This window comes from Melozone crissalis, unplaced genomic scaffold (assembly GCF_028551555.1).
Source record: "Melozone crissalis strain CALT ecotype California unplaced genomic scaffold, PUWL_Pcris_2 ptg000045l_1, whole genome shotgun sequence".
Classification (NCBI taxonomy): domain Eukaryota; kingdom Metazoa; phylum Chordata; class Aves; order Passeriformes; family Passerellidae; genus Melozone; species Melozone crissalis.
Genome location: NW_026535823.1, coordinates 4020500 through 4045480, shown reverse-complemented (window position 1 = coordinate 4045480; position 24981 = coordinate 4020500). Strand labels below are relative to the sequence as shown.

Sequence of the window (24981 nt, the reverse complement as noted above, 5' to 3'; positions counted from 1 at the left end):
GCAGAACATAATCATTTAAAGGTAACATTGACCCTTTGTGATCTATTTGATATGTGGAGCTTGTGCACATGTTTTCATTTCTCTCTTCTGTGCAGCTGATGTGTTTCAGAAGTACATGTACAGCTCCAATCTGCAGGGACAGATGGTTACCTACTAATATAAAAGCAAGTCCTCCTTAAATATTCTGATGTCTCAACAAGCAGATCCACCTTGGATCTTGCAGCAAATCATCATAAACCGTCTGATACATGATTTTAATTGGGCTGCTTAGGCAGAGATGAGCTGCAGGTGTTTTAACAAGGAGCCTCTCTAGCTGATCCCTCATTTTAATTTCTGCTAAACCTCTTGTCACAGGACTGCCTGATCTCATGGGAAGGGAGAGGAAGGCACACAGAGGAAATGTTGGCTTACCCATATAAATACAAGCACATTCCTATTCTAGACCAAGAGCTGTTCAAGCCAATGACTGGCAGGCATTGTGGACTGTTAGTTTAGTTTCGTTTACTCCACTTTATCCAGAGCCCTGGATTCTCCCTACCACCAAGAAAAAAGCTGGTTAGCCGGCTTCAACTTCAGAAAGAGTCAAGTGGCCATTTGGGAAAGGAAACTAAGGTTGAGGTGTGGGTTTGCTCATGTTTCAGCAGTCACAGATAGTGTGGGTGTCATCGGGCCCACACTCAAACCCCACACTCCTTGTGAATGCAGATGTGGGATGTGTAACAGTGCTTGAATTGTTCACAGCTTCTGGGTGGACTGATTCTGCTCCTGTTCAGAATATCAGTGTAGGAGACAGCATGAACCACTTGTGAGTTGTTCTTAGCAGAAAATAATAATATGCTGTTGTTTACAAATAGGAAATGAAGCATCCATTTAGTGGAAAACCAAACAAAAAAACAAAACAAACAAACAAAACCAAAAACCAAAACCAAAACAAAACAAAAAACCCAACAACCAAAAAACCCAAAAAAACCCCAACAAACCCAACCCTGCTGTTTATGTGCTCTTTATCACACAGTTCTGGGCACAAATCTGTTTGATCTAAGCTTTGACAGCAGTAGGAAGTGCTTTAAAAGGCTCAGTGCTCTTGAGATTCACTTGGTTATCTGCACTAGGATCTGAGGAGCAATGGTGTGTCCACAGCAACTCACAGATGACAGAGCTGCAACAGGGATTTGATCACATGCAGGTAAAATAATAAGTAAATAAAAGTAGTGTTTATGCAGCCTTCTGGAGATCTTCACTCTTTTTGTGTAGGGCAGGACTGCTGTGAGTCAAACCCATCATTAATTTATCTAAAAGAGTTATAACCAACATTCACCCTGAAAAACTAACCCTGTTATTTTTCAGAACTGTTATTTCTGACATGTTTGTATTGGGTGAGAACTGTACCATGGAAAGACAAGTGTGGGTGCCACTGTGGCCAACAATTCTTATGGGGTTTATGGTGTCTGACAAGAGGAAATATCACTTTGCTGAGTGAATCCAGGATTACCTTTGGCTGTTGTGGCATCTCCTGGTGTGGATTCTTTGCTTCTTTTTGCAGGGTTGGGATTAAATGCATGTAGATGGTATTTCTTGTTGGGACTCAGGTGTTTATTAGTTCTTATCTCTGTTACAGTCTCACAAACCCTGAGCTCTACAGCTCTTCACTCTAACACACTAAAAATGGAGCCCCATCTGTCTCTTTACAAGGCCTTTTAAGGACAAACTGTCCAATTAAGAAATGACACCTGAATTATTTTTACTTTTAACCCAATAACCAACCACCCATGGCCTGCAATGGGGACTTTTTTATCCAATTACACAAAACCACCCAGACCCATGGAGAAGAAGGTAAAGAAGAAGGAGCAGCCTCCACCCTAAAACCTCCATCTTGCTTTATATATATTACTGTATTCTAAAACTTTAAACTCTAAGTTTTCCACCCTGTGATATTGCACACTTCTAGTCAAACTGCCACATATCAGCTGTGAGCTGGACTAGGGAACTGATACTGCTTAAAAGAAAATCGAGTCTATTTTTCCAAATAAGATTTATCTTGCTTGGTGATGGCTGGGTCACCTTTGTCCTGTTCTTAAAAACTTGGTCAGATATTTGTCAGGAGGTTGCAGTGCTGCTGGGGATGTAGGGGAGCCCATTTGTATTGGGAACATTCAATTTCCTGATTGTTGACGTCGGCCAGAGTCTGTGTACAAATCACAAATGGGAGGGGAACTGCTGTGGAACGTGCCTTGAGCTGTTTGATTTTCCAGCATCAGCCTCATTCCATGGTTATGACAATGGGAAGATGCCACCAGATCACATCTCAGGCAGCAGACCAAGAATTTAATGTTACAACTTACTTTAAAAGTTTTTTGACCAATCACACAAAGCCAAAGCACATTGACAGTAGTTCTATCCAAGCACTATAAGCACAGGTACCTTTGGTTAAACAATGCTTGCTTATTTTGAATACAATACCTGCTTGTAAGCCTTAAAACACAATGCACAGAGCTCCATTATTAAGCTTCAAACTTCCTAATATCTCACTAGATAAACTTTTCTGTAGCTTAGAGAGTTATTCTAGCCAAGCGTTAAAACACAGACCATTGTTCTATTTGTCCTTGCTTTTCTACAGTTTAAATAATTTTCCTGCTGACCAATCTCATGGCTGCTGCTTAGGTCTAATCACAGTTCTACTGCCTCTGGGGCTTGCCTTTTGCAGCTTTCCCAAAACCCTCTAATTTTTTAGATTCCCACAACTGTGTTTCTGCAGTGCAGAGTACTGATACTGCAGACTCCTGGAACAAACAGAGCTTGAAAAGGGGAAACCTTTGCTTGCTGGGATCACCGTTTATTAAGACTCACAGTTTGTGTAGAGATAAATCCATGTTCTGTCTTCTGGCCTTCCTCTTGAGTGCCCTGCACTGAAAAACCAATAGTGAGGGAGAGACACAAACAAAATCACCTTGCAAGATGTAAGAGCGAGATTCTGGATAATATCTGAGTTCTTTTGGAGTGAAAGCTGAATAGATTAATAAAAGAACAATTGAATTAAAGCCACTCTTTTTTGGAGTGGATACACTTTAACATTGGCTGAGCAATTTCCTGGTGGATTTTTTTTTTTTTTCCCACTTCCAGCACCTGCTTGCTTCAGAGGGCAGCACTCCAGGGATAAGTGTGAGCCAGTGCCAAGAGCCAGCATTTCTCACCCGCCTCTCACCCGCCTCCGCCCCCTGGCACACACCCCGATATAGAATGACAGCACACTGCCACAATTTAAATGACTCTGCCTCTGCCCCCGTGGAAGGACAGCTCCTCCAGAGAGCACCAGCCACAACAGCAGCCCATTCTCCCAGAAAAAAACCTTCATCATGGCCTATAAAGCAGCACATTTGGCCTTTAAGTCTCGCTGGCACAAGACAGACGAGGAGCTCTGTCGGCACAGCATGTCCTTTGTGCTGCACAAGGCGATCCAGAACGACTTCTTCAAGTGCTACCTCTACCTGCTGGAAAAGCTCCCCCTGGGTGAGTAGCTGTGGGCAGGAGTGTCCGTGTGTGCTCTGGAAGGATGGATTGTGTCAGAAGGTGGAGGGCAAACACCTTACTGGCACTGAGGAGGAGGAGGAGGAGTAGTTTTGAGAAACCCAGCTCAAAAGACAGCAGCGCTCACTAAGGAGTTTGGAACTGTGTGTCCCAACTCCCTCCAATCCGGCAGTCTGTTGTTTCACCTAAATACTCCACAGATTTTTAGAGGAGGGAGAGGGAAAGGCTTGCAAGAGTGAGGGAGAAGTTTGGTTTCTGGCTGACCCTCCCTATTTTTGCCATCATTTCAGTAAAACGTGCTTTGACCTGTTTGGAGCTTGGAAGGACAAATGCAAATCTAGCAGAACTGGCAGGTGGTTCCTTCTTGTGCCTCATACCTGTTTTGTTGTCATTCTGGGTGTCCTTAGCTCTGGTGTTTGGATTGATTTGGACAAGTGCTTGAAAGATGGTGATTTAAATTTTTTTCAAGAGTCTTTGTTACACAGATCTCTGCAACAGATTGTCTAACCTACTGTTTGCTCTCTGGGAGAAAAATGCTTCCAAAAATTTGTTTATAGACAAATTTCAATGACAGCCTCTGGTACAGAATGCCAAGAGGGTTTGGTGGGCTTTTTGTCTTTTTTTTTTTTTTTTTAAGATGTAGAAAATGAACGTTCATTTCTTATTCAAATTTGACCCTAAATAAGAAACAAAATTTCCCTGTGAGAATAAAACTAAAAAGTAGATTTTACTTGAGTCTGTATTACTTTAGCATGTTCTGTTTTAAGCAGAATTGTTCAGCCTACACTCAATGTCAGACCTGTAGGACTTTTAAGATGGGATGGATGCACCTGTGCAATCTGTTTAAGTGAATTCTTGGGGGTTCCTTTCTAATTGAATGATCCATTTAGGCAAAAGGAATATCTTACCTATTTGTGTGAACTGTACAGATCCCAGTGATAACTCTGCTCAAGAGGGTAGAATTCATTAATCCTGTAAAGAGAAAAAACATTTCCATGTTATCTTAGTATTTACAATGTGCAATTTAGTATTATTATTATATATAATATACTATATTTATTAATAAATATACTTATATAGTATATTTATTATTGTAGTATTTTTAATGCAGCAATATCTGCAGCTATTTAAAATGAAACATGGAAGATAAATACTCCTATCCCTAGTGGTAGGTAGCTGTGAACAATGGAAAAGGAGGAAAGATGGAAAGGAAGGAAAATCAATTACAGGTTGATGGAATCTCATGAAGTTGATGTAAATGTTATTCTTTCATTTGTTTTGAAAATAAACACAACGTATTAGGAACTGAGCAGGATTTTCTACAGTTTTAGCTGTTAGTGTAAGTACCACTGCATCATTTTAAGGTTAGAAGGTATCACTGTGAGCATCTAACTTAGAATTGAGTGTAAAAATTCTGGCATCGTGCTTGTAACTTTTCTGGGTCACAGAACACAGAATTTATTTATGAACACAGAAATACCTTGGTTTAAGTGTTTCAAATGTCTGAGAACCCATCAGGCACCACTCAGCTGTTTCCAGGCCTAATTGCTTCCCTCATAAAACTATACTTATTTCTTGTCTGAACTTTATTGAATTTCCATTCCTGGCCAACAGGCTATGGAAAATGTTCCTATCAGACCAAAGGTCCTCTCTGCCAGGCTTTTCATAACCTGGCTCATTAAAACTTAACTAATGATTTTACAAGCTTATTGCCAGTCTATCCAAGTTACTTTGACTCCATGGAAGATGCTCTGTGAGCCCAGCCTTCAGGTGAATTTGCACCATGTGTCTGACTCCCTGGTTATTGCCCTGAAGTAAAAGTGGGCATGAGGACAGGTGTGTGGAAAGCCAGGGCACCACTGGGAATATTTCTGTGTCTGCTCTGGGGTGCCCTGATGCCCAGGGAGCACTGACTTTGACCCTCATTCATGGAGAAAGTTTCCTAGATTTCAACACAGACTGGAATCCACAAAAGTGTGAAACAGATTATGGAGAGTAGTGTAGGTGTATCACTGGGTGAGAAATTTAGGGTTTGGGATTTTTAGAATGCTATGGATAGAAGCAAGATGGAGGGCACAGGGTGTCGTCCTGAATTTCTTCTTCATGCTTCTTCTTCCTTCTTCTTCATGGGTTTGGGTGGCATTTTGTAATTGGGCAGAAAAGTCTGCATTGTGGGCTCTTTGGGATCAGTTATTGGGTTAAAACGGAAAATAATCCAGGTGTCAGTTCTTAATTGGATAGTTTAGTCTTAGGAGACCTTGGAACAAGAGATTGTTGGCCATTTTGTGCCTTCTAATGAAAACCTGCCCAACTCACAGTAGTGAGACTGTTTTACTGATAAGAAATAATAAACACTTGAGTCTGAACATGAAATACTATCTCAAATGCCTTCAATCCAGCCCCAGAGAAACCCACAACTGGGACCCCCACACAGGTGGAGTGGTTCGTGTGCTGTGAGTACACATCCAGGGAAATTCCCATCCTGCTATGATGGCAGGGTCTGGATAAGGGGACAGTCAGGCAAGTAAAAAATGTTCAGGTGATTGGCTCAGAGAGTTGGGGTCAAATCTTGAACTCAGTGGAATCCTACGAGGGTCTGTACCGGGACCTGTCCTGTTTAGAACCATGGAATGGTTTGGGCTGGAAGGGACCTTGAAGTTCATCTGGTTTCAACCCCCTGCCATCCTCATCAGTAACCTGGAGGAGGTGAAGGACTGTTTTATCCTCACATCCAGAGATTGCAGCCAACTGCCAGGACCTGCCCACAAGCTCTAAGTCAGGACTGCCATCCAGAGGCACCTAAACAGGCTGGAGGAAAGAGACAGCAGCAACCTAGTGCCATTCGAACCCACTGAAATTCCAACCCAAAAGCCACGTCATGTACCTGGATAGGAAAAGCCCTGGGCAGCAACACCATGGACTGGCCAGGGAGTGCCCTCCTGGTGGGGCTTTGGTAGGCAGCAGCTCAATGTCCTGGCAGCCAACAGAATCCAGGATGAATTAACAGAAGCATGGCTAGGTGGGAGAAGGAATGATCACCTTTTCTGTAGCAAAAGAGCCTTGAGCTGCCAGAGCAGGAAATGGCATGGAATGAGTTGGAAGACTCTCGTGGTGAGGGAACTGGAGAAGACAGACAAAGGGAATGGGGCATGTTCAGCCAGAAGAGAGACAAAATATATCATCCTGCTAGTACCTACAGGAAGGTCATGAATAAGATGGAGCTAAGATCTGCACAGTTGTGTGCAGCATGAAGGCAAGGGCTGGTGGCCATGAATCAAAAGTAGTCCAAACTGGCTATAAGGAAAAAAATATTTTTATGTGAGGACAGTCAGGCATTGGAACAGGTTGCTCAGGGAAGTTGTACAATTCTCCATCACTGGAGGCTCTCTAAACCTTGTTGAGCCTCATCTGGCATCATGTCTGTCCCTGCTTTGAGCAGCAGTTTGGACCAGAGACTTCCTTAAGTCTCTTTCAACTTGGACTGTCCTGTGATCCAGTGCTCTCTATGATGGAGAGGACAGAATGTGGCAGGTCTGAACATCTCTGCATCATGACAGTTTCCAGCTCTGTTCAAAGTGGACCTGAGCAGAAATGAGCTGAGCTTCTCAGGCTTCGAGACTGGAGCCAGAATCTCTGTGTAAAGGACTAGAGGAACACTGTGACCTAGCAGGGAAGTTTAGCATGTGCTCAACCCGATTTATGAGTAACAACACTGAAACCAAGCCTCACACTGAATCCTGCAGTGCTGCCCAGGGTCAGCACGGTCCAAAGCTTCCTCCAAACCCTGCTAACTCCATTCTCCCCCCACTCCATTGCTGGGCTCAGTGGTGGAGCTCTTCTGGGCATGTTTACTTAGGAGCTGAGCATATCTGGTATCACAGCCTCTTAAGAGAAACACGTCACTTTTACAGACCAGGCTAACATTTATAAATAAAAGACATGAGTAACTTCAGGCCCTGATCCAACAATGTACTTAAATGTGTGTGAGAGCCCTTAAGCCCAGTGGACTTTATTGGAGCTACTCAGATGCTGGAAATGATGCACGTATTTGCACGGGCTGTGGGACTGGGTGCCAGTGGGCTGAGATCTGCAGGGGAAAACTGAGAAGAGCCACTCCTGGAGACAAATATTCCTGCATGTGAGGCATGTGGCTAAAAGTAAAACCTGCTTTGGGGGTGGCAGGATGTTCATCCTCCATAAAGCAGAATTTACATGGTACTCAGACCACAGCAGAGAGGTAGATTCTTCCATGCACACAGATAACTCTTTTTCAACTGATGCACAAAGCAGATGTTGCATTTAAAAGGGAGCACTCAGCCAAACTGGAATTAGTTCAGTATCTTGCAGAAAGCAATTGGAGCCACAAAATAATGTTCACAAATAAAAACTTCAAAAAAAATTACTTGCAACATTTACTTCTGCCAGGGAAATTTAGTTGAAGTCAAGAACTGTAAGTCAGCATGCTGCAGGTTGGGATTGCACTGGGTCTTATGTGTTAAGTGGTCCATTCCTTTAGAGATTTAGACCAAATGCACTGGAAAACAACATTTTTAACTGATCCATAAGAAAATATGAGAGGTAATGTTTTGAACTTTGCAGGGCAAAAGGCTCAGGTGGATGGTGTCTGTCTAGTCCACATTGGCTGGCATTCAGCTGTAGATCACCACTCTGCCTCCAGACTGTGTTTGCAGTGACTGAAAATTATTGATGTCTCATGACTGGAGTGACCTTTAGGGAGCCACTTGGTGCCCTCAGCCTGCCTGAGCAGTGGGTTTGCTTCAACCATCTTCCCTTGGGAACTTGCCAGCAGATTCAGCTGAGGGACAAGTGTGCCATGAAAACATTTCTTCTTTACTGGAAACACATTTCTGACTTTAAATCTTACAAGTTACCTGCCTTAACAGTGAGAACCTCATATGTTAGCCAGCTGCCTGCCCTGATGTCTGAGGAAGTTGCAGCCTGTGTTGTTCTATCCTGCTCATGCCCTACTTTATGGAATTTGTTGAAGGCAGCCTGTGTACCCATAGCAGGCCTCACAAGTATTTAATTTCCTGATGCATGAGGCAGTCCCACACGGGTCATGGAAAGGGAGATGCCTCTGGCTAGGCAGGCCCTGTGATGAGGGAGAGGCATGGCTGCAGCCCTGACAGCCACCAAGGACTTGTGGCGCTTCTCTTTTGGGGCAGATTCCTGCAAGCTGGCAAACCTCCTCCTCCTCCCTGTGGTGCTGCTGGAGCCTGCATGCCAGGCACAGCTGCAAGGCACATCAGAGGTGAGGTTGATTGGCTGTGTCTGGAAAACTGGGCTGTGCATTGGGAGAGTTGGCAGCGCTGCAAATTCCTGAGAGGGAGGAGCAGCACTGAAGGAGCGAGAGGTGCAAATCACCTCTGTGGATATCACACTGTACAAGTGAGGCTGTGGGTCCACAGGAGAAAATCTGGGGTACAGTGCCCCTCTTTGCACTGTCCTGTGTCCTTGCATGCCCTGGGGTGGGAGACATGCGTAATAATAATTTTAATAACAATCTTTGCACAGTTTGATGTGTGGAGAAGCCCCTGTGGATGCTCACCCAGAGCTGGTTTCAGATACCAGCACGTAGGGCAGGGCTCTGGGGCCCCAGATGGCCCAGGAGGAGCTGCAGTCAGCTGGCGTGTGCATGCAAGTCCTGGCAGGAATTCTGCAAGCCTGATACTGGTTCTGAGTGAGAAATGTGAGAGCAGACAGTCCAGATCTGATATCCTGAACACCATATCGTCCCCATGTGTTGCCGCAGGTCAGGCTCATGTTTTGAGTAGAAGGACTCTGAATATTTGTTGTTCATGCTGTCCTGGTGTGCAGACAGCCTGTAAATGTCCTTCCTTTCAATCCAGCAAAATGGGATAAATCACTGTCCCTTGACAGGTCCATGGAACAACCCCTGGAATCATCACTGGGTTGTTATGTGGAAAATCTCATCTTATATGGAAAATCTCACAAAGCCAACATATAGGGACCCAGTTCTGTTCAGCAGACAGGCTGACCTCTGAAACAGAGCAAAAGCAGACACAGAGAAGACAAGATGGTGCCACTTCTGGATAAGGACAGAGATTCCTTACTGGGAAAATCCCAGCCATGGATGGATTCTTTTTCCCAGGCTCTGGGAGCCACCCTGGCCAAGTTGTTCTGGGGATTGGCTGCTGCCTCCTTCATATTAATTTCTTCAGCTAAATGGTTTCTTCTGAGTATATGAATATAATCAGTGGAGTGTGTAAAACTCCCAGGTTTGACCCTTGCTGGGCTCAGTGCTTCTTGTGGTATAAATTTCTCAGGCATAACATAAATGTGTAATGGATTAAAGCTTTAATAGTATCCGTTCAGCAGTTGACTTAAGCAGGTGATGACAAGAGGGGCTGGTAATGCTGCTTTTGTTGGATGAGGGATATGCTGGGCATGCTGCTTATATGTAACCCAATAGCACTATTCTGTTCTGAGTGGTCCTTGGTGGTAATTATTCCCTATCCTACTTCCTTTGTCCCCCCTTCATTTGCCTCCAAAATGTCACCCTCCTGCTGGGGATGGGCAGGCACACACTTATCATTCCCCGCTGAGCTTGCTTGCCCTCAATTAAACACATTCCAGGCTTATATTCAGGGCCTCTGGCCTTGCTCTCCTCCTCTGTGTGGAGGGCATAATTCCTGTTCCCTGGCCTGCACAAGCCTATTCAGCCCCTTCCACAGGAGCTGGCAGCGCTCCCATGGAAGTTTGAAGATGCAGGGACAAAGAACTGCTGCTTGGTCCTTCTGTGCAGCTGGCAGGGAGCTCTCCCTCTCTCTCCTGCCATGAGCTCAGAAGGTGTTTGCTGCTGGAGCATTTCCAGTTCTCTAGGAGCAATGGGAAGCTGCAGCAGAGCTGGTCTCACACTGCAAGGTGGTGCTTGCAAAGGCTTCATCCCAGTGTGACTCTGTCCCTCCTCGTTGCTTGCTTTTCACTGTGTTGGAGTTGTGGTTTTGGTGGAGGGTCTGTCACACACACAGGGGAATGCCTGGGCAGTTGTGTGCACACACGAGACAAACAGAGGTGATGATTTGCAAGCAAAACTCACAGCCTGCCTCAATCCAAACTTCTGAGCTTTGAATCCATGCTTTTGATATGCTGATGCACATCCAGTACAGAAAAACCCAGGCTGTGGAAAATTAACTTCAGTTTTTAAAGAACAGGGCAAAATAGCACTTTATCCAGCAAAACTCACAGATTTTAATATAACAGCTTCAAAATATTGATTGCTGTATATTACCAGCAATGTAGCCAAGCCATGGGAGGAAACCTCCAAGCCTCTGGCACACAGGAACCTTTCAGTATATCACCCACTGATTACCTTGCTCCTTGACCTGTGCCAGATGAAAATTTAGGACTGTGTCTTCTAAATTGTGTCCCCCCTGTGTACTCATTTAGGTCTGAGACTACCATCTGCTCCTTGGTTCAGCTTACTTGCACTGCCACAGACCATACAGTATCACTAAAAATAAACCAGAGCAAGTGCCTCATTCATCCCCTCTCTTCCTGGGGCACTCCCTGTGCAGCTGTCAATAGCTGGAAAGCATTTCTGGAAATCTGCACAGCAGTTAGGTCAGTGAGAGCAGAAATGATGACCCTGCACAGTAGTAAATGCTGCCCACAGCTTTTCCAGGAAAAATCAGACCACTTGATGTCCTTGGCATGTGTGTTCACTTCAAACCTGAAGTGTTTTTTCACTGACATGAAAACACAGTGTGATGACTGAAATGACTTCTGAACCTGGAAAGCAGCAAATTTTCATGAGGAGGGCTGGATCTCTGCAAGGCCTTGTAGGATTCAATCCCACACCTTTCCTTCCACTGTTGCTTTAGAAATGGATTTGGTGTTTTGAAGGCTCAACTTAAGTTTATAGGTCTTCATCTGTGGGAAATGGATTTGAGAAAATTCTCAAACCCTGACAGAAGGCTCACATAGTGTGCATCTGTATGTAAACCTTGAGAAAAGAAATGCTGACTTAGAAATGCCAGGGAATAGGACAAGACATTGCTGAGAGAGAAATGGAACTAGAAACAAGTTTCAAAGGATGGTTTTGTAAATAAGACTGGATACTTTGGAGAAATAGAACTATGAAAGATGCATTGTAGTAGGACCCACGAGGGGTAATTTTAGATGATTGGCTCTAAGGCATTTACAGCATGGTGTAGCAAAAGCTGATAGGCCAAGAAACACTTCTAGTGTATTGTAATTAAGAAATAATTGGCTTCTCATTGTGATAGCGTGAATTATAACATCTGTATTGTCTCACCCTTCTCATGAGATTGAAAATGGAATAAAAGTTTTTAAAACGTCTCTCAGTTGCCCCATCTCTGGGTCAGAAAAGGGTAAAATCCAACATTCATCATTGTGCCTCTGGAGTGTCGCTGTGGCGCTCCATAAAGAAGGATGCAGGACACATTTTACAGTGCAAAAAGAAAGGATCCAACCCAGTTTATTTTATTAAACTCTTTTTTAGAGTTTTTAAGAACATCCCGTCTATCCCCAGTTGGTCACAAGTTGTTACCCTGTATTGACTGGTCACTCAAACTCCTGGTGTGTTCCTGGAGGAAGGGTTGTTTGTGAGAGATAACTTTCATTTCTATATCTAGTGTAAAACCAATTTATACACGTGGCTAGTGTTCATCACAGTCCTAGAGTTCTTTCTCAGGGAAAGCAGGTTGATTTCCATAGTCTTAGAGTTCCTTCTGAGGAAAAACAAGTTGTTTTTCACTGCTGCAGAGCTCTGTTCCCACAAAGAGCTGTCAGCTCCCTCATGGCTCCTGTGGGCTCGGGTCAGGATTCGGTCTGTAGGCCTTGGGCCTGCTGCTCCACCACCACATGGGGCGATCAGCTCAGGCAGAAATACCTGTCACTAGCAATAAAATGGAGATTTACAATGGTGATTTTCACTGCTTGCAGTGAAGCTTTACGCCCTGACAAGCCAAGTGATCAACGGGGAGATGCAGTTCTACGCCAGGGCCAAGCACTTCTACCGGGAGGTACCCGCCACGGAGGAGGGAATGATGGGGGACTACATCGAGCTCTCCAACACTGACGTGGAATCCTCCCGGGAATTCCTCAGGAAGTTTGTTGGGGTAAGTCATTTCATCTCATCTTCTGCAAGGAGCAGTGGTGGATTGTGTTTAGGTTGCCCCCAGATGGAGGAAGGAATGATGAATCTGACTCCATGTTCTCAGAAGGCTAATTTATTATTTTATGATACTATATTATATTTAAGAATGCTATACTGAACTATACTAAAGTATACAGAAAAGATACTAAATGCTAAAAAGATAATAATAATAAAAACTTGTGACTCTTTCCAGAGTCTTGACACAGCTTGGCCTCAATTGGCCAATGAGTGAAAACACTCACACCAAAAACCAATGAAACAATGACCTGTGGGTAAACAATCTCCAAACACATTCCACATGAGCACAACACAGGAGAAGCAAATGAGATAAGAATTGTTTTCCTTTTCTCTGAGGCTTCTCAGCTTCCCAGGAGAAAAATTCTGGGTGAAGGGATTTTTCAGAAAATATGAAGTGACAGTGGTGATGTGTCAAAAATGACCTGCACGGTGCCCAGGTACACCTGATTTAAATGGCATTGTGTGTCATGTTTGATTTGCAGTCACCACTGTCCTTGGGTCTAGTCATGTGTTCTGCCAGGTCATTCATCAGCATGAATTCATGTGGCATTCACATTCTCTGGAAAAATCCCTTCACCCAGGATTTTTCTCCTGGGAAGGTGAGAAGCCTCAGAGAAAAGGAAAACAATTTTTATTTCATTTGTTTTTCTTCTGTTTTGCTCATGTGTGGAATGTGTTTGGAGATTGTTTCATTGGATTCTGCTGTGAGTTGTTTTCACTCATTGGCTTATCAGGGTCAAGCTGTGTCAGGACTCTGGAAAGAATCACAAGATTTTATTATTATTATCTTTTTAGCATTTAGTATCTTTTCGGTATTCTTTAGTATAGTATAGTATAATTTAATATAATATATTATAATAAAATAATTAATTGACCTTCTGAGAACATGGAGTCAGATTCATCATTCCTGCCTTTGTCAGGGTATTCCCAGCAAATACAATAAATACACATTTTGCCTGGTCCTACATAATTTTTACCTGTTTTACATCCTTTTCTAATGCTCCCAAGATGCACTGAGGAGTTCTTTTACCGGGATTTGAGTGAGAGATTAATTCTGAGTGTAGAACCAGGACCTTTCATGATAAAATCCTTGTTGGCTTCAGTGGCAGATTTGTCTGTGCAAATTCTTGCAGTCCAGTTGGGAAACTAGCTGAGACTAAATGCCTAGTTTCTGGTTTGCCTATTTATAGATATTTCTGAGAATGCTGCAACAAAACCCACCTTCTCCTACACATTATATAGAGGAGGCTACACATTAGGCAAAATATTTTTCCTTAAACATTCCAGTGTCACTGAACACCTTTTCAGGTCCATTGCTAAAGGACTGGAAAGTCTTGAAAGGTCTGCTTTGGCCTGGGTTGCAAGGAGATGCCAAGTGGGATTTTAAGAGCAGTATCACTTGGGTCCCTAGGTTTCTGAAAATCCTGTTGAGTCCTAAAACTGTCTTTAGAAATCTGAAAACCTTTAGAAGTGTGGCCTGGTGGTTTCCTGACTGCCCTTCCCTTTTCCCAGGGAAGGAGCCCACTAAAGCAGCACAACAACAGTATTAGACGTTAAGGAATCCACAAACAAATTTGTGATGTTCTCCTGCTGACAAAATGACTAGTTCTATATAATGCTGCCATAGATCTTTAATTTTCTGCTCAAATGTACAAATTTGGGGTAGCCAGATGACCTTTTCTTAGCCTTAATGATCCACTGTGGGAAGAAAGCTCAATAGGTTAATTAGATGTTGTATATGGGAAAAAAAAGGGCACAGTTTAAATGGATTGGGGTGGAAAATGAGTGAAATGAGTGTGGCTTGATAACAGATGGAAATCATGCAGAGCTGTGAAGGGCAAGTGATGGCAAAATTTGCTGTATCTGATAGAGGAAGACTTTTGGGGCTCTGAGCCAGCAAAACACAAGTGAATAGCTGCATTTTTCTGCATCAACAATCATTTGTACTAATGCTGAGGCAAAAAAGGCTTCTCAGAGCCTCCCTGTGTCACACTGTCAACAAACACAAAGTGAGAAAATACAAAGGAGGTTCACTGAGGAGCTGAAGCTGATGGTAACATTTCTGCATGACTGTGGTATTTTTGGGGTCCCCTGTGGCAGGAAGGAAATGATGAATGTGCCTCCATGTTCTTAGAAGGCTAATTTATTATTATATTATATTATATTATATTATATTATATTATATTACATTACATTACATTACATTACATTATATTATATTATATTATATTATATTATATTATATTATATTATGTTATATTAATGCTATACTAAGACTATACTAAAGAATAGAGACAGAAGATTTAACAAGATACTAATGAAAAATCTGTGACTCCTTCCAGAGTCTGACACAGCCTGACCGTGTTTGGTGAATAAGTAGAAACAATTCACGTCTTGGATAAACAATCTCCAACCACATTCCAAAGCAGCAAAACACAGGAGAAGCAAATCAGATAATTATTGTTTTCCTTTTTCTCTGAGGCTTTTCAGCTTCCCAGGAAAAAATCCTGGCGAAGGTATTTTTCAGAAAATATGACAGTGACACATGACATTTTTGAAAACAGCATTTTCAGAAGGAAAATGAAACACAGTCAAGGCACATTCCTTAAATTTTATTTAAGTCTTGTTTTAAGGACATTTGTGGCATTAAAGTGGTGCAGAAATGTGTGCTCAGGGGAAGACTTCTCCCTTCCTAGACATCACACAGATGCAGCTTCCTGCAGCAGGTTTGTGTCACCTCTCCAAGACCCAAAAAGGAAAGAAGTACAGTCTGTGACAGAGCTTCACATGCCAAAGGGGAATCATACCCAATGCATCAGCTGTGATGACAGATACAAAATACACCAGAGCAAAATTCCCACTCCTATAATTAGCCAGGGATAGAAAGGATACTCTGAATGGCCAAGATCAAAGAAGAAAAAAATAAAAAAGCAACAGAAAGGAGTCTGCACCGTTTGCTTATTCTGATTCAGTTTGTTAAAGCCTGTTGTCTGTTGAAATGTAGCCAATTGATTATGTTACTTATGGTTTATTTTTCTTTCTTACTACTGAAATTTGAATCCTGCTCAACCAGATACAGATATTTAGTGGCTTTCTGTAGCAGTGACAATAACACTAATGACCTGTCTTACCGAGTTTATGGCTCTATGAATATTTTTTTAACCCATAAGGTGATCAAGATAGGAAAAAACCAATATGCTTCACACTAAAAAGGTGAAGCAAACATCTCTTTTAAGAGAAGTCTAACAAAATTGGGAAATAGGAAAATTTGTTTCGGATGAACTGAACAATACTTTTATTGTTTCACCCTCTGAAAAAATTTCCCCTTTGTTTTCAAGAGCGCAAGTCAGTTCCAAAATAAAAAATGCTCTTTAGAAATGAAAGTTGACAAGTTTGGTTTCTTTTTTCCTGGAAAGTTATGAAGAAAAAAAAAAAAAAGTACATTGACATTTTCAGCATTCTTTCCCATGGTTTTTTTGGCTAAAAACTATTCTCTAGATTTGAAATACCAGTTTCACATAGAGTTTTATTCATTTAAAACTCTCCATTCTGGCAAAACCGGTGCTCCCTGAACAAACACTTGCCCGGTTCCACTCAAATTACCCATCCTGAGTTAGTTTGGCTGGCGTGGAAATGCCACACAGTGACATTTCCCTTCCCTGACTGATGTTGCATTCCTTCAGGTATGGCATTTCTTAGCATGATCCTTAGCACCACTGTAAGCTGAGCTACAGATTTCTTTGGAGAAAAGAATTCATCTTGCCTTGGGCACATGGAAGGAATTACAGGAAGGGGCTGAGGGCTTCACTGATATTTTATTCACTGATATTTTATTCACTGATATTTCAGCTCCGCGGGCGAGTCGAGCGAGGGGTTGAAAGTGCCACTGTGCTGGAGTTAAGAGGTTTTATGTGTGTGTGGGCAGAACTCAAACCAAGAGCAACATGGCCTGAGCCAGCAGGGCTCTGCAGACAAGCTCCGGGCTGTCTCAGGTACGGGGTTATCAGCACAGCTACAGCCCTGCATATTTATGGCAGCCTCCACGTCCACACAGCCACCGTGTTCCCAAGTGCCTGATCCGGAGGCAGGGAGTAAAAAAAGGAAATAAAGAAAACAAAGGAAGCATTAATTCGGCGTCGGTTGTGAGCTGTAGGTGTGTAAAATATTACAGATGGAGATTATATTGACTTTATGGCTCCCTCTCTGCCCTCAACGCTTTCTGCCTCTCTTGCCCCCAACTCACCTGCGTGATTGGTGACTTGCTGAGTGAAAAATTCTTGAAAAGTGATTTTTCTCCAGTTTGATCAGGGGGATAGAAGAGATGTTGAAAACATGCTCTTCTTTGTTTATTTAGAAGGAAAACCACTGGGATTTTCATCTTTTCCTTGAACTCTGATTCCTTTTTTTGTCATACATAGCTTCACTGCCTTTCTGCTCTTCCAAAACCTGAAGCAGCACTGGGAACATATCCCACAGCTCTTTTATTCCAAAGGAAATTTATGAGTGCCCAATATAGCTTTAGAGAACAATTTTGGGGTGTATATGTGTCCTAAAGGACAGCGATTCTGAGTAATGGGAAGCAAGTAGTCAGAGGAGCAGTCAGTCTCAAATTTTGAAGCCTGTTCTGGCTTACAGTTTTCACTTATACCATTTTTTTGAATAAGGAATCTGATTTTCAACTCAATTAGACTTTTGGGAAAATGTTTGCCTTCCAAAGAAAATGTTAATACTCTGTCAAAGCCCTAAGCACTTCCAAACTGAAAATATATTAGCTGAACATGGAATTATGTCAACATTTTCATTACAAATGGAGCCGTGGTGTTTCACAGGGCTTCTCAACTGACTGCTGGGAGCTCTCACTCCTTTTCAGCAAAGTGTGGGATCCAACTTCATCTCCCATGACCGTTCCCTTTTCTTCTTCTCAATGGCACACGGAGATGTGTCATCAGAGGTCCTTGCTGTGACGTGTCACGGGAGATGAATTCCCTGTTTTGAGTGATGAATTCCCTGTTTTGTGCGATGAATTCCCTGTTTTGTGTGATGAATTCCCGTTTTTGAGACCCTACTATGACTGTAGATTCTGTGAAGCACAAATGTTGAAGGAATTACCTGGCTTTTTTTGTCTAATTCTGTTGGTGGTTTTGGTAAATCATCCCAGTTTTCTCAGCAGCTTTCTCAAAGATTTTTAGTTAATCTCATCAGTGCAGACCTGTGTGTACCTGCCAGCCAACAAAATGGAAATCCACCTTGTAAAGATCCAAGACACAGTTCCTTCTCCTTTCCTAAACTCCTTGCTACCTCTTAGTCTGGTCCTCAGTAAAAGCCATGTGCAGGAGCTTCCAAAACCTGAAGTATCATCGGAAACCATAAGCCAGAACAGGCTTCAAAATTTGAGACTGACTGCTCCTCTGACTACTTGCTTCCCATTATTCAGAATCACTGTCCTTTAGGACACATATACACCCCAAAATTGTTCTCTGAAGCTAAATTGGGCACTCATAAATTTCCTTTGGAATAAAAGAGCTGTGGGATATGTTCCCGGCGCAGCCTGTGGATGAGGAATGGCTCCCATTTTCTGGCTAACTACAAACAGGTAGTCTCCCGAGCCCAGTAGGGTTGAAGGTCTATGGACTCGTGCACACATCAGGAGATTAATCTTCCTGGGCATACAAATTGGGAGCAGCAGCCCTGGAGACTGGTGAGAGCCCTTGTGTGCTCTTTCTACAATTACTGCGTGTAATCAGATGCTGGCCTGGGCTATTCATAGTCATGTCATTGACAGTGCTGTCCTTTGACCTTAATAATCTACTGAATTACCCACTGAAGCCAGGCCAAAAAAGTGTGAGTTCCATGATTTATGCTGGGTTCATTACACAGGGGGTGTTCTCCCAATAAGCAGGAAAAGCAAAACTCTTCCTGGGCTTGTTGCCTTTGAGTGCAGTGAAGTTGCAGCAGGGACTTTGGCCCACGGCTTTCACTTCAACACTCAGTTCCAGAGGACAGGGAAAAGGTGTTTACATTTGCTTTTAATATGTTTGCTTAACAGATAGCTTTGGCCAGGGCAGCTCCTATCCCACAGTCAGTGCATGTGTAGGCTCAGAATTTCTGTTTTACAGAACAGCAGCAGGCTCTTAAGAGCTGTTTTATAGCTAGAATGGAAGCTTTAGGGGTGAAATACAGCTTTCATCATAAAGCCTCTTTTACAGCGCTTCATTATTTTCTCATAGTCACAGCCTTTGTGCCACATTTTTGCATGTCTGATCTCTGTCCAAAGATGACATTTATGAAGAAAGAAGGAACAGTTAAGCAAAACCTAGTCAATCATCCTTCTTGTCTCTATGCCTAAAAGAGAAATTCTGTATATGCTCCAGCCTAAACTTCTCAAGTTGTCGTAAGTTACCTACTACTCTGAGATCTTTGTTCAAACACCGTTTATTTTGAGGACTGCACTTTGATCCCAGGGATTCTGTGTATCTGTAGAAAGGCCCATGGGCACCTCAGGAGTTCTGTGCTGCAGAAGTTAATGCTTGCATGCAGTATTTGGTCTATGCTTCCATTTTTATTGGCCTTGACAGGGCACAGAATGAGGCTTATCTAGCCACATAGCTCCCTGTGAGGTGTGAACATTTGAAGTTGCAAGGACTTTACAGAGAGTAGTGGATCTTCTGAGAAAGCCAAGAGCTTGTGAAAGACTCTGTCTCTTCTTACACCAAGAAAAAACTTCCTGTACAGCAGTAAATGCAGTGAGAAGTCCCAGCAGCAGCAGCCCAGGAGTGTGAGAGCCCAGCTCAGCTCAGACAGAGGTACCCAAATCTGTGCTGATTCTTATCAATCTCCCAACAGCCCTGCAAAGATAAGGAAAGACATCAGGCTGGCTGGACACATAGTGGGTAACATGGTGTCTTGGTTTGAAAAGCCAGGTGTCTGCTAATGAAGGCAGGAGCCTCCCTTGAAATTGATAATGCAATCCCCTTCCCTCTAAATTATTGTAATTTTGAAATTAAGGGGGGCTCTCAGGCAAAGATATGGGAGCAGGAATAACAGTTATTGACTAGGAAAATTAAAAATACAAATGCAACAGTACAAAAAAAGAAAACAAACCACTGTCAGAGTCAGACCATGCCCTGGCCCCCTGTGTGCCAGGGTGGTGTCCCAGCCCCATCCCATGGGGGCTCAGCCCTCCTGCAGTGCCAGCTGTGGCTCTGCTGCAGCAGGGATCCTGCACAAGGGGGGAGTTTTCCTCTGCAGCTCCAGGGCTGCTGCAGATGTGGCTGGGCTCCCTCTGGCAATGCAGGGCAGCAGAAAGCTGCTCCTCTGGGAATGCAGGGGGCAAAGGCTGCTGGGGTGTCCCAAAGCTCAGATTGGATCCAGGCAGGAATGCTTGGCTCCTCCCCTGGACGGAGCATCTCCCCATGGGATGATGGGATTTGATCAGCCATGCAGGGACACTCACTGGCCATGGACAGAAGTTAATTAATAATTAATGGCACATGGACAGAAGAAATCTCCTGGAGGGAGGATTGGCTGTGGCAGAGATAAAGAAAACTGCCCCATGAACAGCAGAGAACTGCCCCACCTCTGACAGATGGCAAATAGAACACACACCCCAGCTAAATCTTTGAACCTAGGACACACAGTTGCTGTGATTTCTTTTCAGGTGGTATTTTTCAGATTTCCAATTATTTTCTTGTATCCCCCAGGGGGTGGGGAAAGCTGGCACCAGCCGTGCCCTGGACTGTGGCTCTGGGATAGGTCGGATCAGCAAGCACGTCCTGCTGCCCGTTTTCAAGAGTGTGGAGCTGGTGGACATGATGGAGAATTTCCTGGCTGAGGTCCCAAACTACCTGCAGGGCAAGGAGGACAGAGTAGAGATGTATTACTGCAAAAGCCTCCAGGAATTCACACCTGCCCCACGAAGATACGACGTCATCTGGATTCAGTGGGTTTCAGGTTAGTTCTGCGTGATCCTCTGGCCTGACACCTCACAGAACAGGCAGCCTCTGCTCCAAGGAGGTTCTCAGATCTTTGGGGCTACTTCCTAAAACACCACAAGAGACTTCTGAGAGTTCCCCAAGTGCACACTGGGTACAAATCTATTTGGTTTTTTCAGGCCATGTATTGGAGAAACGTGCCAGATCCTGGAGAGCAGCCTGCATGCAAAGGGGCAGCTGAGGGTGAGGCCCTAAATATGGATTTTCTAGTGCAGAAATGTTCTTTCTTAGGTGCAGAGAGATACACACAGCTGTATCTCTCACACACTTGTGAACAGTGGTTTCTGAAGCTGCTGACTATCCAGGCTTGGAGATATTTCAGGAAACAATCAGGAATCAAAAAGCCATAGTGGAATTGGAATCACCAATACCTGTAAATCAGATCAGGTCTTATGACCTGGTCTGATGTTTATCAGACATAGGTTCCCTTTGCTATGTCCCACAGTATCCTCTCCTGTAAGAAACATCTGCTTCTTCTTCTGCAGCATTTAGAGCAACCAGAAAATGAGGGCTGTGTACCTTACAAAAAAAAAAAAAAAAAAATCTGTACAGTGGAAAGAAGATTTTCTCTTAATCTGTGAACTGAAGTGTCCAGGGTGCAGCTTCAGAAGGAATTATTCAAGAGGAGATCTCAACAAATTCCTTTACAGCAGCATAATTTTCCTTTGTATTTTAGCTTTTCTTTAATAATGAGTCATTGCAGTAAATGTAGCTCCTGCCTCACCTTTTGAGTAAATCCAAGTAAAAATGAGGAGGAATGAGCTTAGACCTATCTAAGGCTGAGCTGGTCAGATATGTGGCTCCTAACTAAGGGAGCATATCATATTCCTAGCACAGACACAGAGCTGAATCTTCTTTCTCCATTAATGTCAAGGAAGTATGGAGACATCTTAATCATTAATCAAACTTCTACTCCTATCTTGAATTTCACTCAAATATGCCAGCAAATTCATTTGATGGAGCAAGGGCAGGACTGTCTGCTAGAGAGAAACACTTCTAAGATCTCATTTTCTTAGCAAACTACAACAAAAGCCAAGTAAAGAGAAATATAAGTTCCAAATTAGGTGTTCAAAAGCTTCAATGAATCTTGCCAATGAAATCTTGATTTGTCTTATGCATGCATAACCATGTGAACCCCAGCAGTCATTTTGTATAAAAAATAAAAGTGCAAGCTTACATTCCATATAGAAATTATCATTTTCCTTCAACTTGAAAGGTATTCAGCTTTAGGGTTTGGGGCTTTTTACTTTTTTATTTTGTTTTGTTTTGTTAGGAGTGGTTAAAGAAACTTGGCATTCTATGTCAAAATGTGGTTTTGAAATGACAGCTTCCATTTATAAAAGTTTAAGTCTTCCATCAAGAAAATGAAATAGTTTTACTAGAAAATACAGGTGATTATTTTTACCTAGTTTTTCATTCAGTTTCTGATCACCTGTCCTTGTTTATTCATGTTTCATATGTGAGAGTTCTCATTTTGCTCTTCTCTGAGCTCTGCACCACTGTTCTCCACAGAACTCCTGTTCTTTGAGAAGGAAGGATAAGAAACAGAATCTCAATAACACTGGAAAAAAAGCACTATTTTATAATATATACATATCTGCAAAAAATCCCATGGGGTTTGGAGTAACATGGGGAGCTTATTTGGTGTTGTGGAATTGACACTGCATTCTTTGCTGGATTTTTGATCCAGAACTCTTTTTGATGGAGGGATACAGTGCTACACAAAGTTACAGAGATTTTTAGCAGTAAAAAACAGAGAGGACTGAGATTATCTAGTCTGACCTACTCTATATCCCAAGCTGCTCTATTCATTCCTTTACCCCCTTGCTAAGCCAGTAGTTTGTGTTCAATTAAAATGTATCTTGAAAGATTCAACCACACTTGGTTTGAGGACTTCAAGAGGTGGTAAACCCCACTTCTGGTGGTAGTTTCCAATGGGTAATTGCTTACACTGTTAAACAGTTGTCACTTATTCCCTATATCAATTTGTTTGGCTCCAGCCTCCTGCCACTGATTCTTATCATAACTTAAACCACCAGATTAAAGAAGCCTTCAGCACCCACTATTTTCTCCACTCTCCTCAGTGGCTTCTGTCCACATCTGTTGCTGCCACCACTATGGATCCCAAATATTGATTGGAGTTTGTATTTGTTGATCTCGTTGATTTGCCCAAGATTTCCTAGTTAAATCTGGCAGGACTAGAATAATAATTTCCTGCAATAAACAGGCCATGGAGACTCGGATCAAGGCACCCTTCTGACATATCTGAATGGTTAATAGCGATCTGTTTTTGATCTGTCTTGGTTTGAAAAGCCAGGTGTCTGCTAATGAAGGCAGGAGCCTCCCTTGAAATTGATAATGCAATCCCCTTCCCTCTAAATTATTGTAATTTTGAAATTAAGGGGGGCTCTCAGGCAAAGATATGGGAGCAGGAATAACAGTTATTGACTAGGAAAATTAAAAATACAAATGCAACAGTACAAAAAAAGAAAACAAACCACTGTCAGAGTCAGACCATGCCCTGGCCCCCTGTGTGCCAGGGTGGTGTCCCAGCCCCATCCCATGGGGGCTCAGCCCTCCTGCAGTGCCAGCTGTGGCTCTGCTGCAGCAGGGATCCTGCACAAGGGGGGAGTTTTCCTCTGCAGCTCCAGGGCTGCTGCAGATGGGCCTGGGCTCCCTCTGGCCATGCAGGGCAGCAGAAAGCTGCTCCTCTGGCAATGCAGGGGGCAAAGGCTGCTGGGGTGTCCCAAAGCTCAGATTGTATCCAGGCAGGAATGCTTGGCTCCTCCCCTGGACGGAGCATCTCCCCATGGGATGATGGGATTTGATCAGCCATGCAGGGACACTCACTGGCCATGGACAGAAGTTAATTAATAATTAATAATTAATGGCTCATGAACAGAAGCGATCTACTGGAGGGAGGATTGGCTGTAGCAGAGATAAAGAAAACTGTCCAAAGAACAGAAGAGAACTGCCCCACATCTGACAGATGGGGATAGAACACACATTCCAGCTAAATCTTTGAACCTAAGACACACAGTTGCTGTAATTTCTTTTCAGGAGGTGTTTTTCAGATTTCCAATTATTTTCTTGTATCCCCCAGGGGGTGGGGAAAGCTGGCACCAGCCCTGCCCTGGACTGTGGCTCTGGGATCGGTCAGATCAGCAAGCACATCCTGCTGCCGTTTTTCAAGAGTGTGGAGCTCTCAGGAACAGAACACACACCCCCATTTCCAACCTAAAACACCATCTTTTCACCCACAGGATATCTGACAGACAAAGACCTCCTGGAGTTCCTCATCCGCTGCCAGGGTGGCTTGAAGGACAACGGGGTGATCATTCTGAAGGACAATGTGGCCAGGGAGGGCTGCACCCTGGACTGCCTGGACAGCAGCGTCATCCGCGACCTCAACATCTTGCACAGCCTCATCGAAATGAGCGGACTCACCATCCTCAGGGAGGAGAGGCAGGAGGGCTTCCCTGAGCAGTGTGTCCCTGTCTGGATGCTGGCCATGCAGAAGGGCCCTGGCCACTCCTGACTGCCCTGGGACACTCCAGGGACTTGGGCTATGGATGAACTGGGAAGGAGAAAAGCACCTCCTGGGATCCTCCTACCCATGCACTGCTCCAGGGCAGCAGCTTCTAAAGGGTCAGGAGAGAGCCACAAAGCTTCTCCCAGGAACAGTCTGCTCCTAAATCCTACCTGCTCCATCGTTCTGCTCCTAAATCCTACCTGCTCCACCATTCTTTCCATTTTTAAAAGCTTTCCTGACCTCCTTGTCAGACCTCTGTTCCGTTAATGAGTCAACACTATACAAAACTCATCCAACAGAAAAAAATTAGGTCTGAAATTTCTGTTGTAGTTAATAATTTTGGGGTGTTGTCTATGAGGTGTTAACAAGCCTGGTTTTTACTATGACACTTAAGTCTTCTTGGAATTTAGGAAGGGTCTGTCAGGTCACTAAAGCAGGAAATTCAAGTAAATTCTGGAAAACTTCACCGAAATTTTGGCTGTACTCTCTACCTGTACTTTAAAATATTTAAACCAAGAATATAAAAAAAGCTTTATCTTTTTGTTGGCATCAGCCATGCAGTTTTGGGTTTTTTGTGGGATTTTTTGTGGGTTTTTCTTTTTTTTGTTGTTGTTGTTTTGGGGTTTTTTGGTTATTTGGGAGGTTTTGTTGGGTTTGGGGGGGGGGTTGGAGTTTTTGTTTGTTTGCTTGGGTTTTGGGGTTTTTTTGGTTTTTTTTTTTTTTTTTTTCATTTCTGTCAATTTGGACAATAA

At 43.3% G+C, this 24981-nt stretch overlaps 1 protein-coding gene across 1 annotated transcript; it reads left to right on the top strand.

Annotated features, from left to right (window-relative positions):
• The first annotated feature begins 3353 nt into the window (after positions 1–3353).
• On the top strand, positions 3354–24235 carry NTMT2 (N-terminal Xaa-Pro-Lys N-methyltransferase 2). The gene is made up of 4 exons (XM_054286207.1): positions 3354–3507; positions 12475–12650; positions 20407–20656; positions 23961–24235. Exons 1-4 carry the CDS (start codon positions 3354–3356, stop codon positions 24233–24235), a joined length of 855 nt encoding a protein of 284 aa, XP_054142182.1.
• Positions 24236–24981: the final 746 nt, after the last annotated feature.

Excerpts from the sequence above, each read along its gene's own strand:
- NTMT2 (XM_054286207.1), top strand. The coding sequence starts at position 3,354 with ATGGCCTATAAAGCAGCACATTTGGCCTTTAAGTCTCGCTGGCACAAG. Across the intron at positions 3,508-12,474 it reads GCTGGAAAAGCTCCCCCTGG|TGAAGCTTTACGCCCTGACA; the intron begins GTGAGTAGCTGT and ends CACTGCTTGCAG. Across the intron at positions 20,657-23,960 it reads CTGGATTCAGTGGGTTTCAG|GATATCTGACAGACAAAGAC; the intron begins GTTAGTTCTGCG and ends TTTCACCCACAG.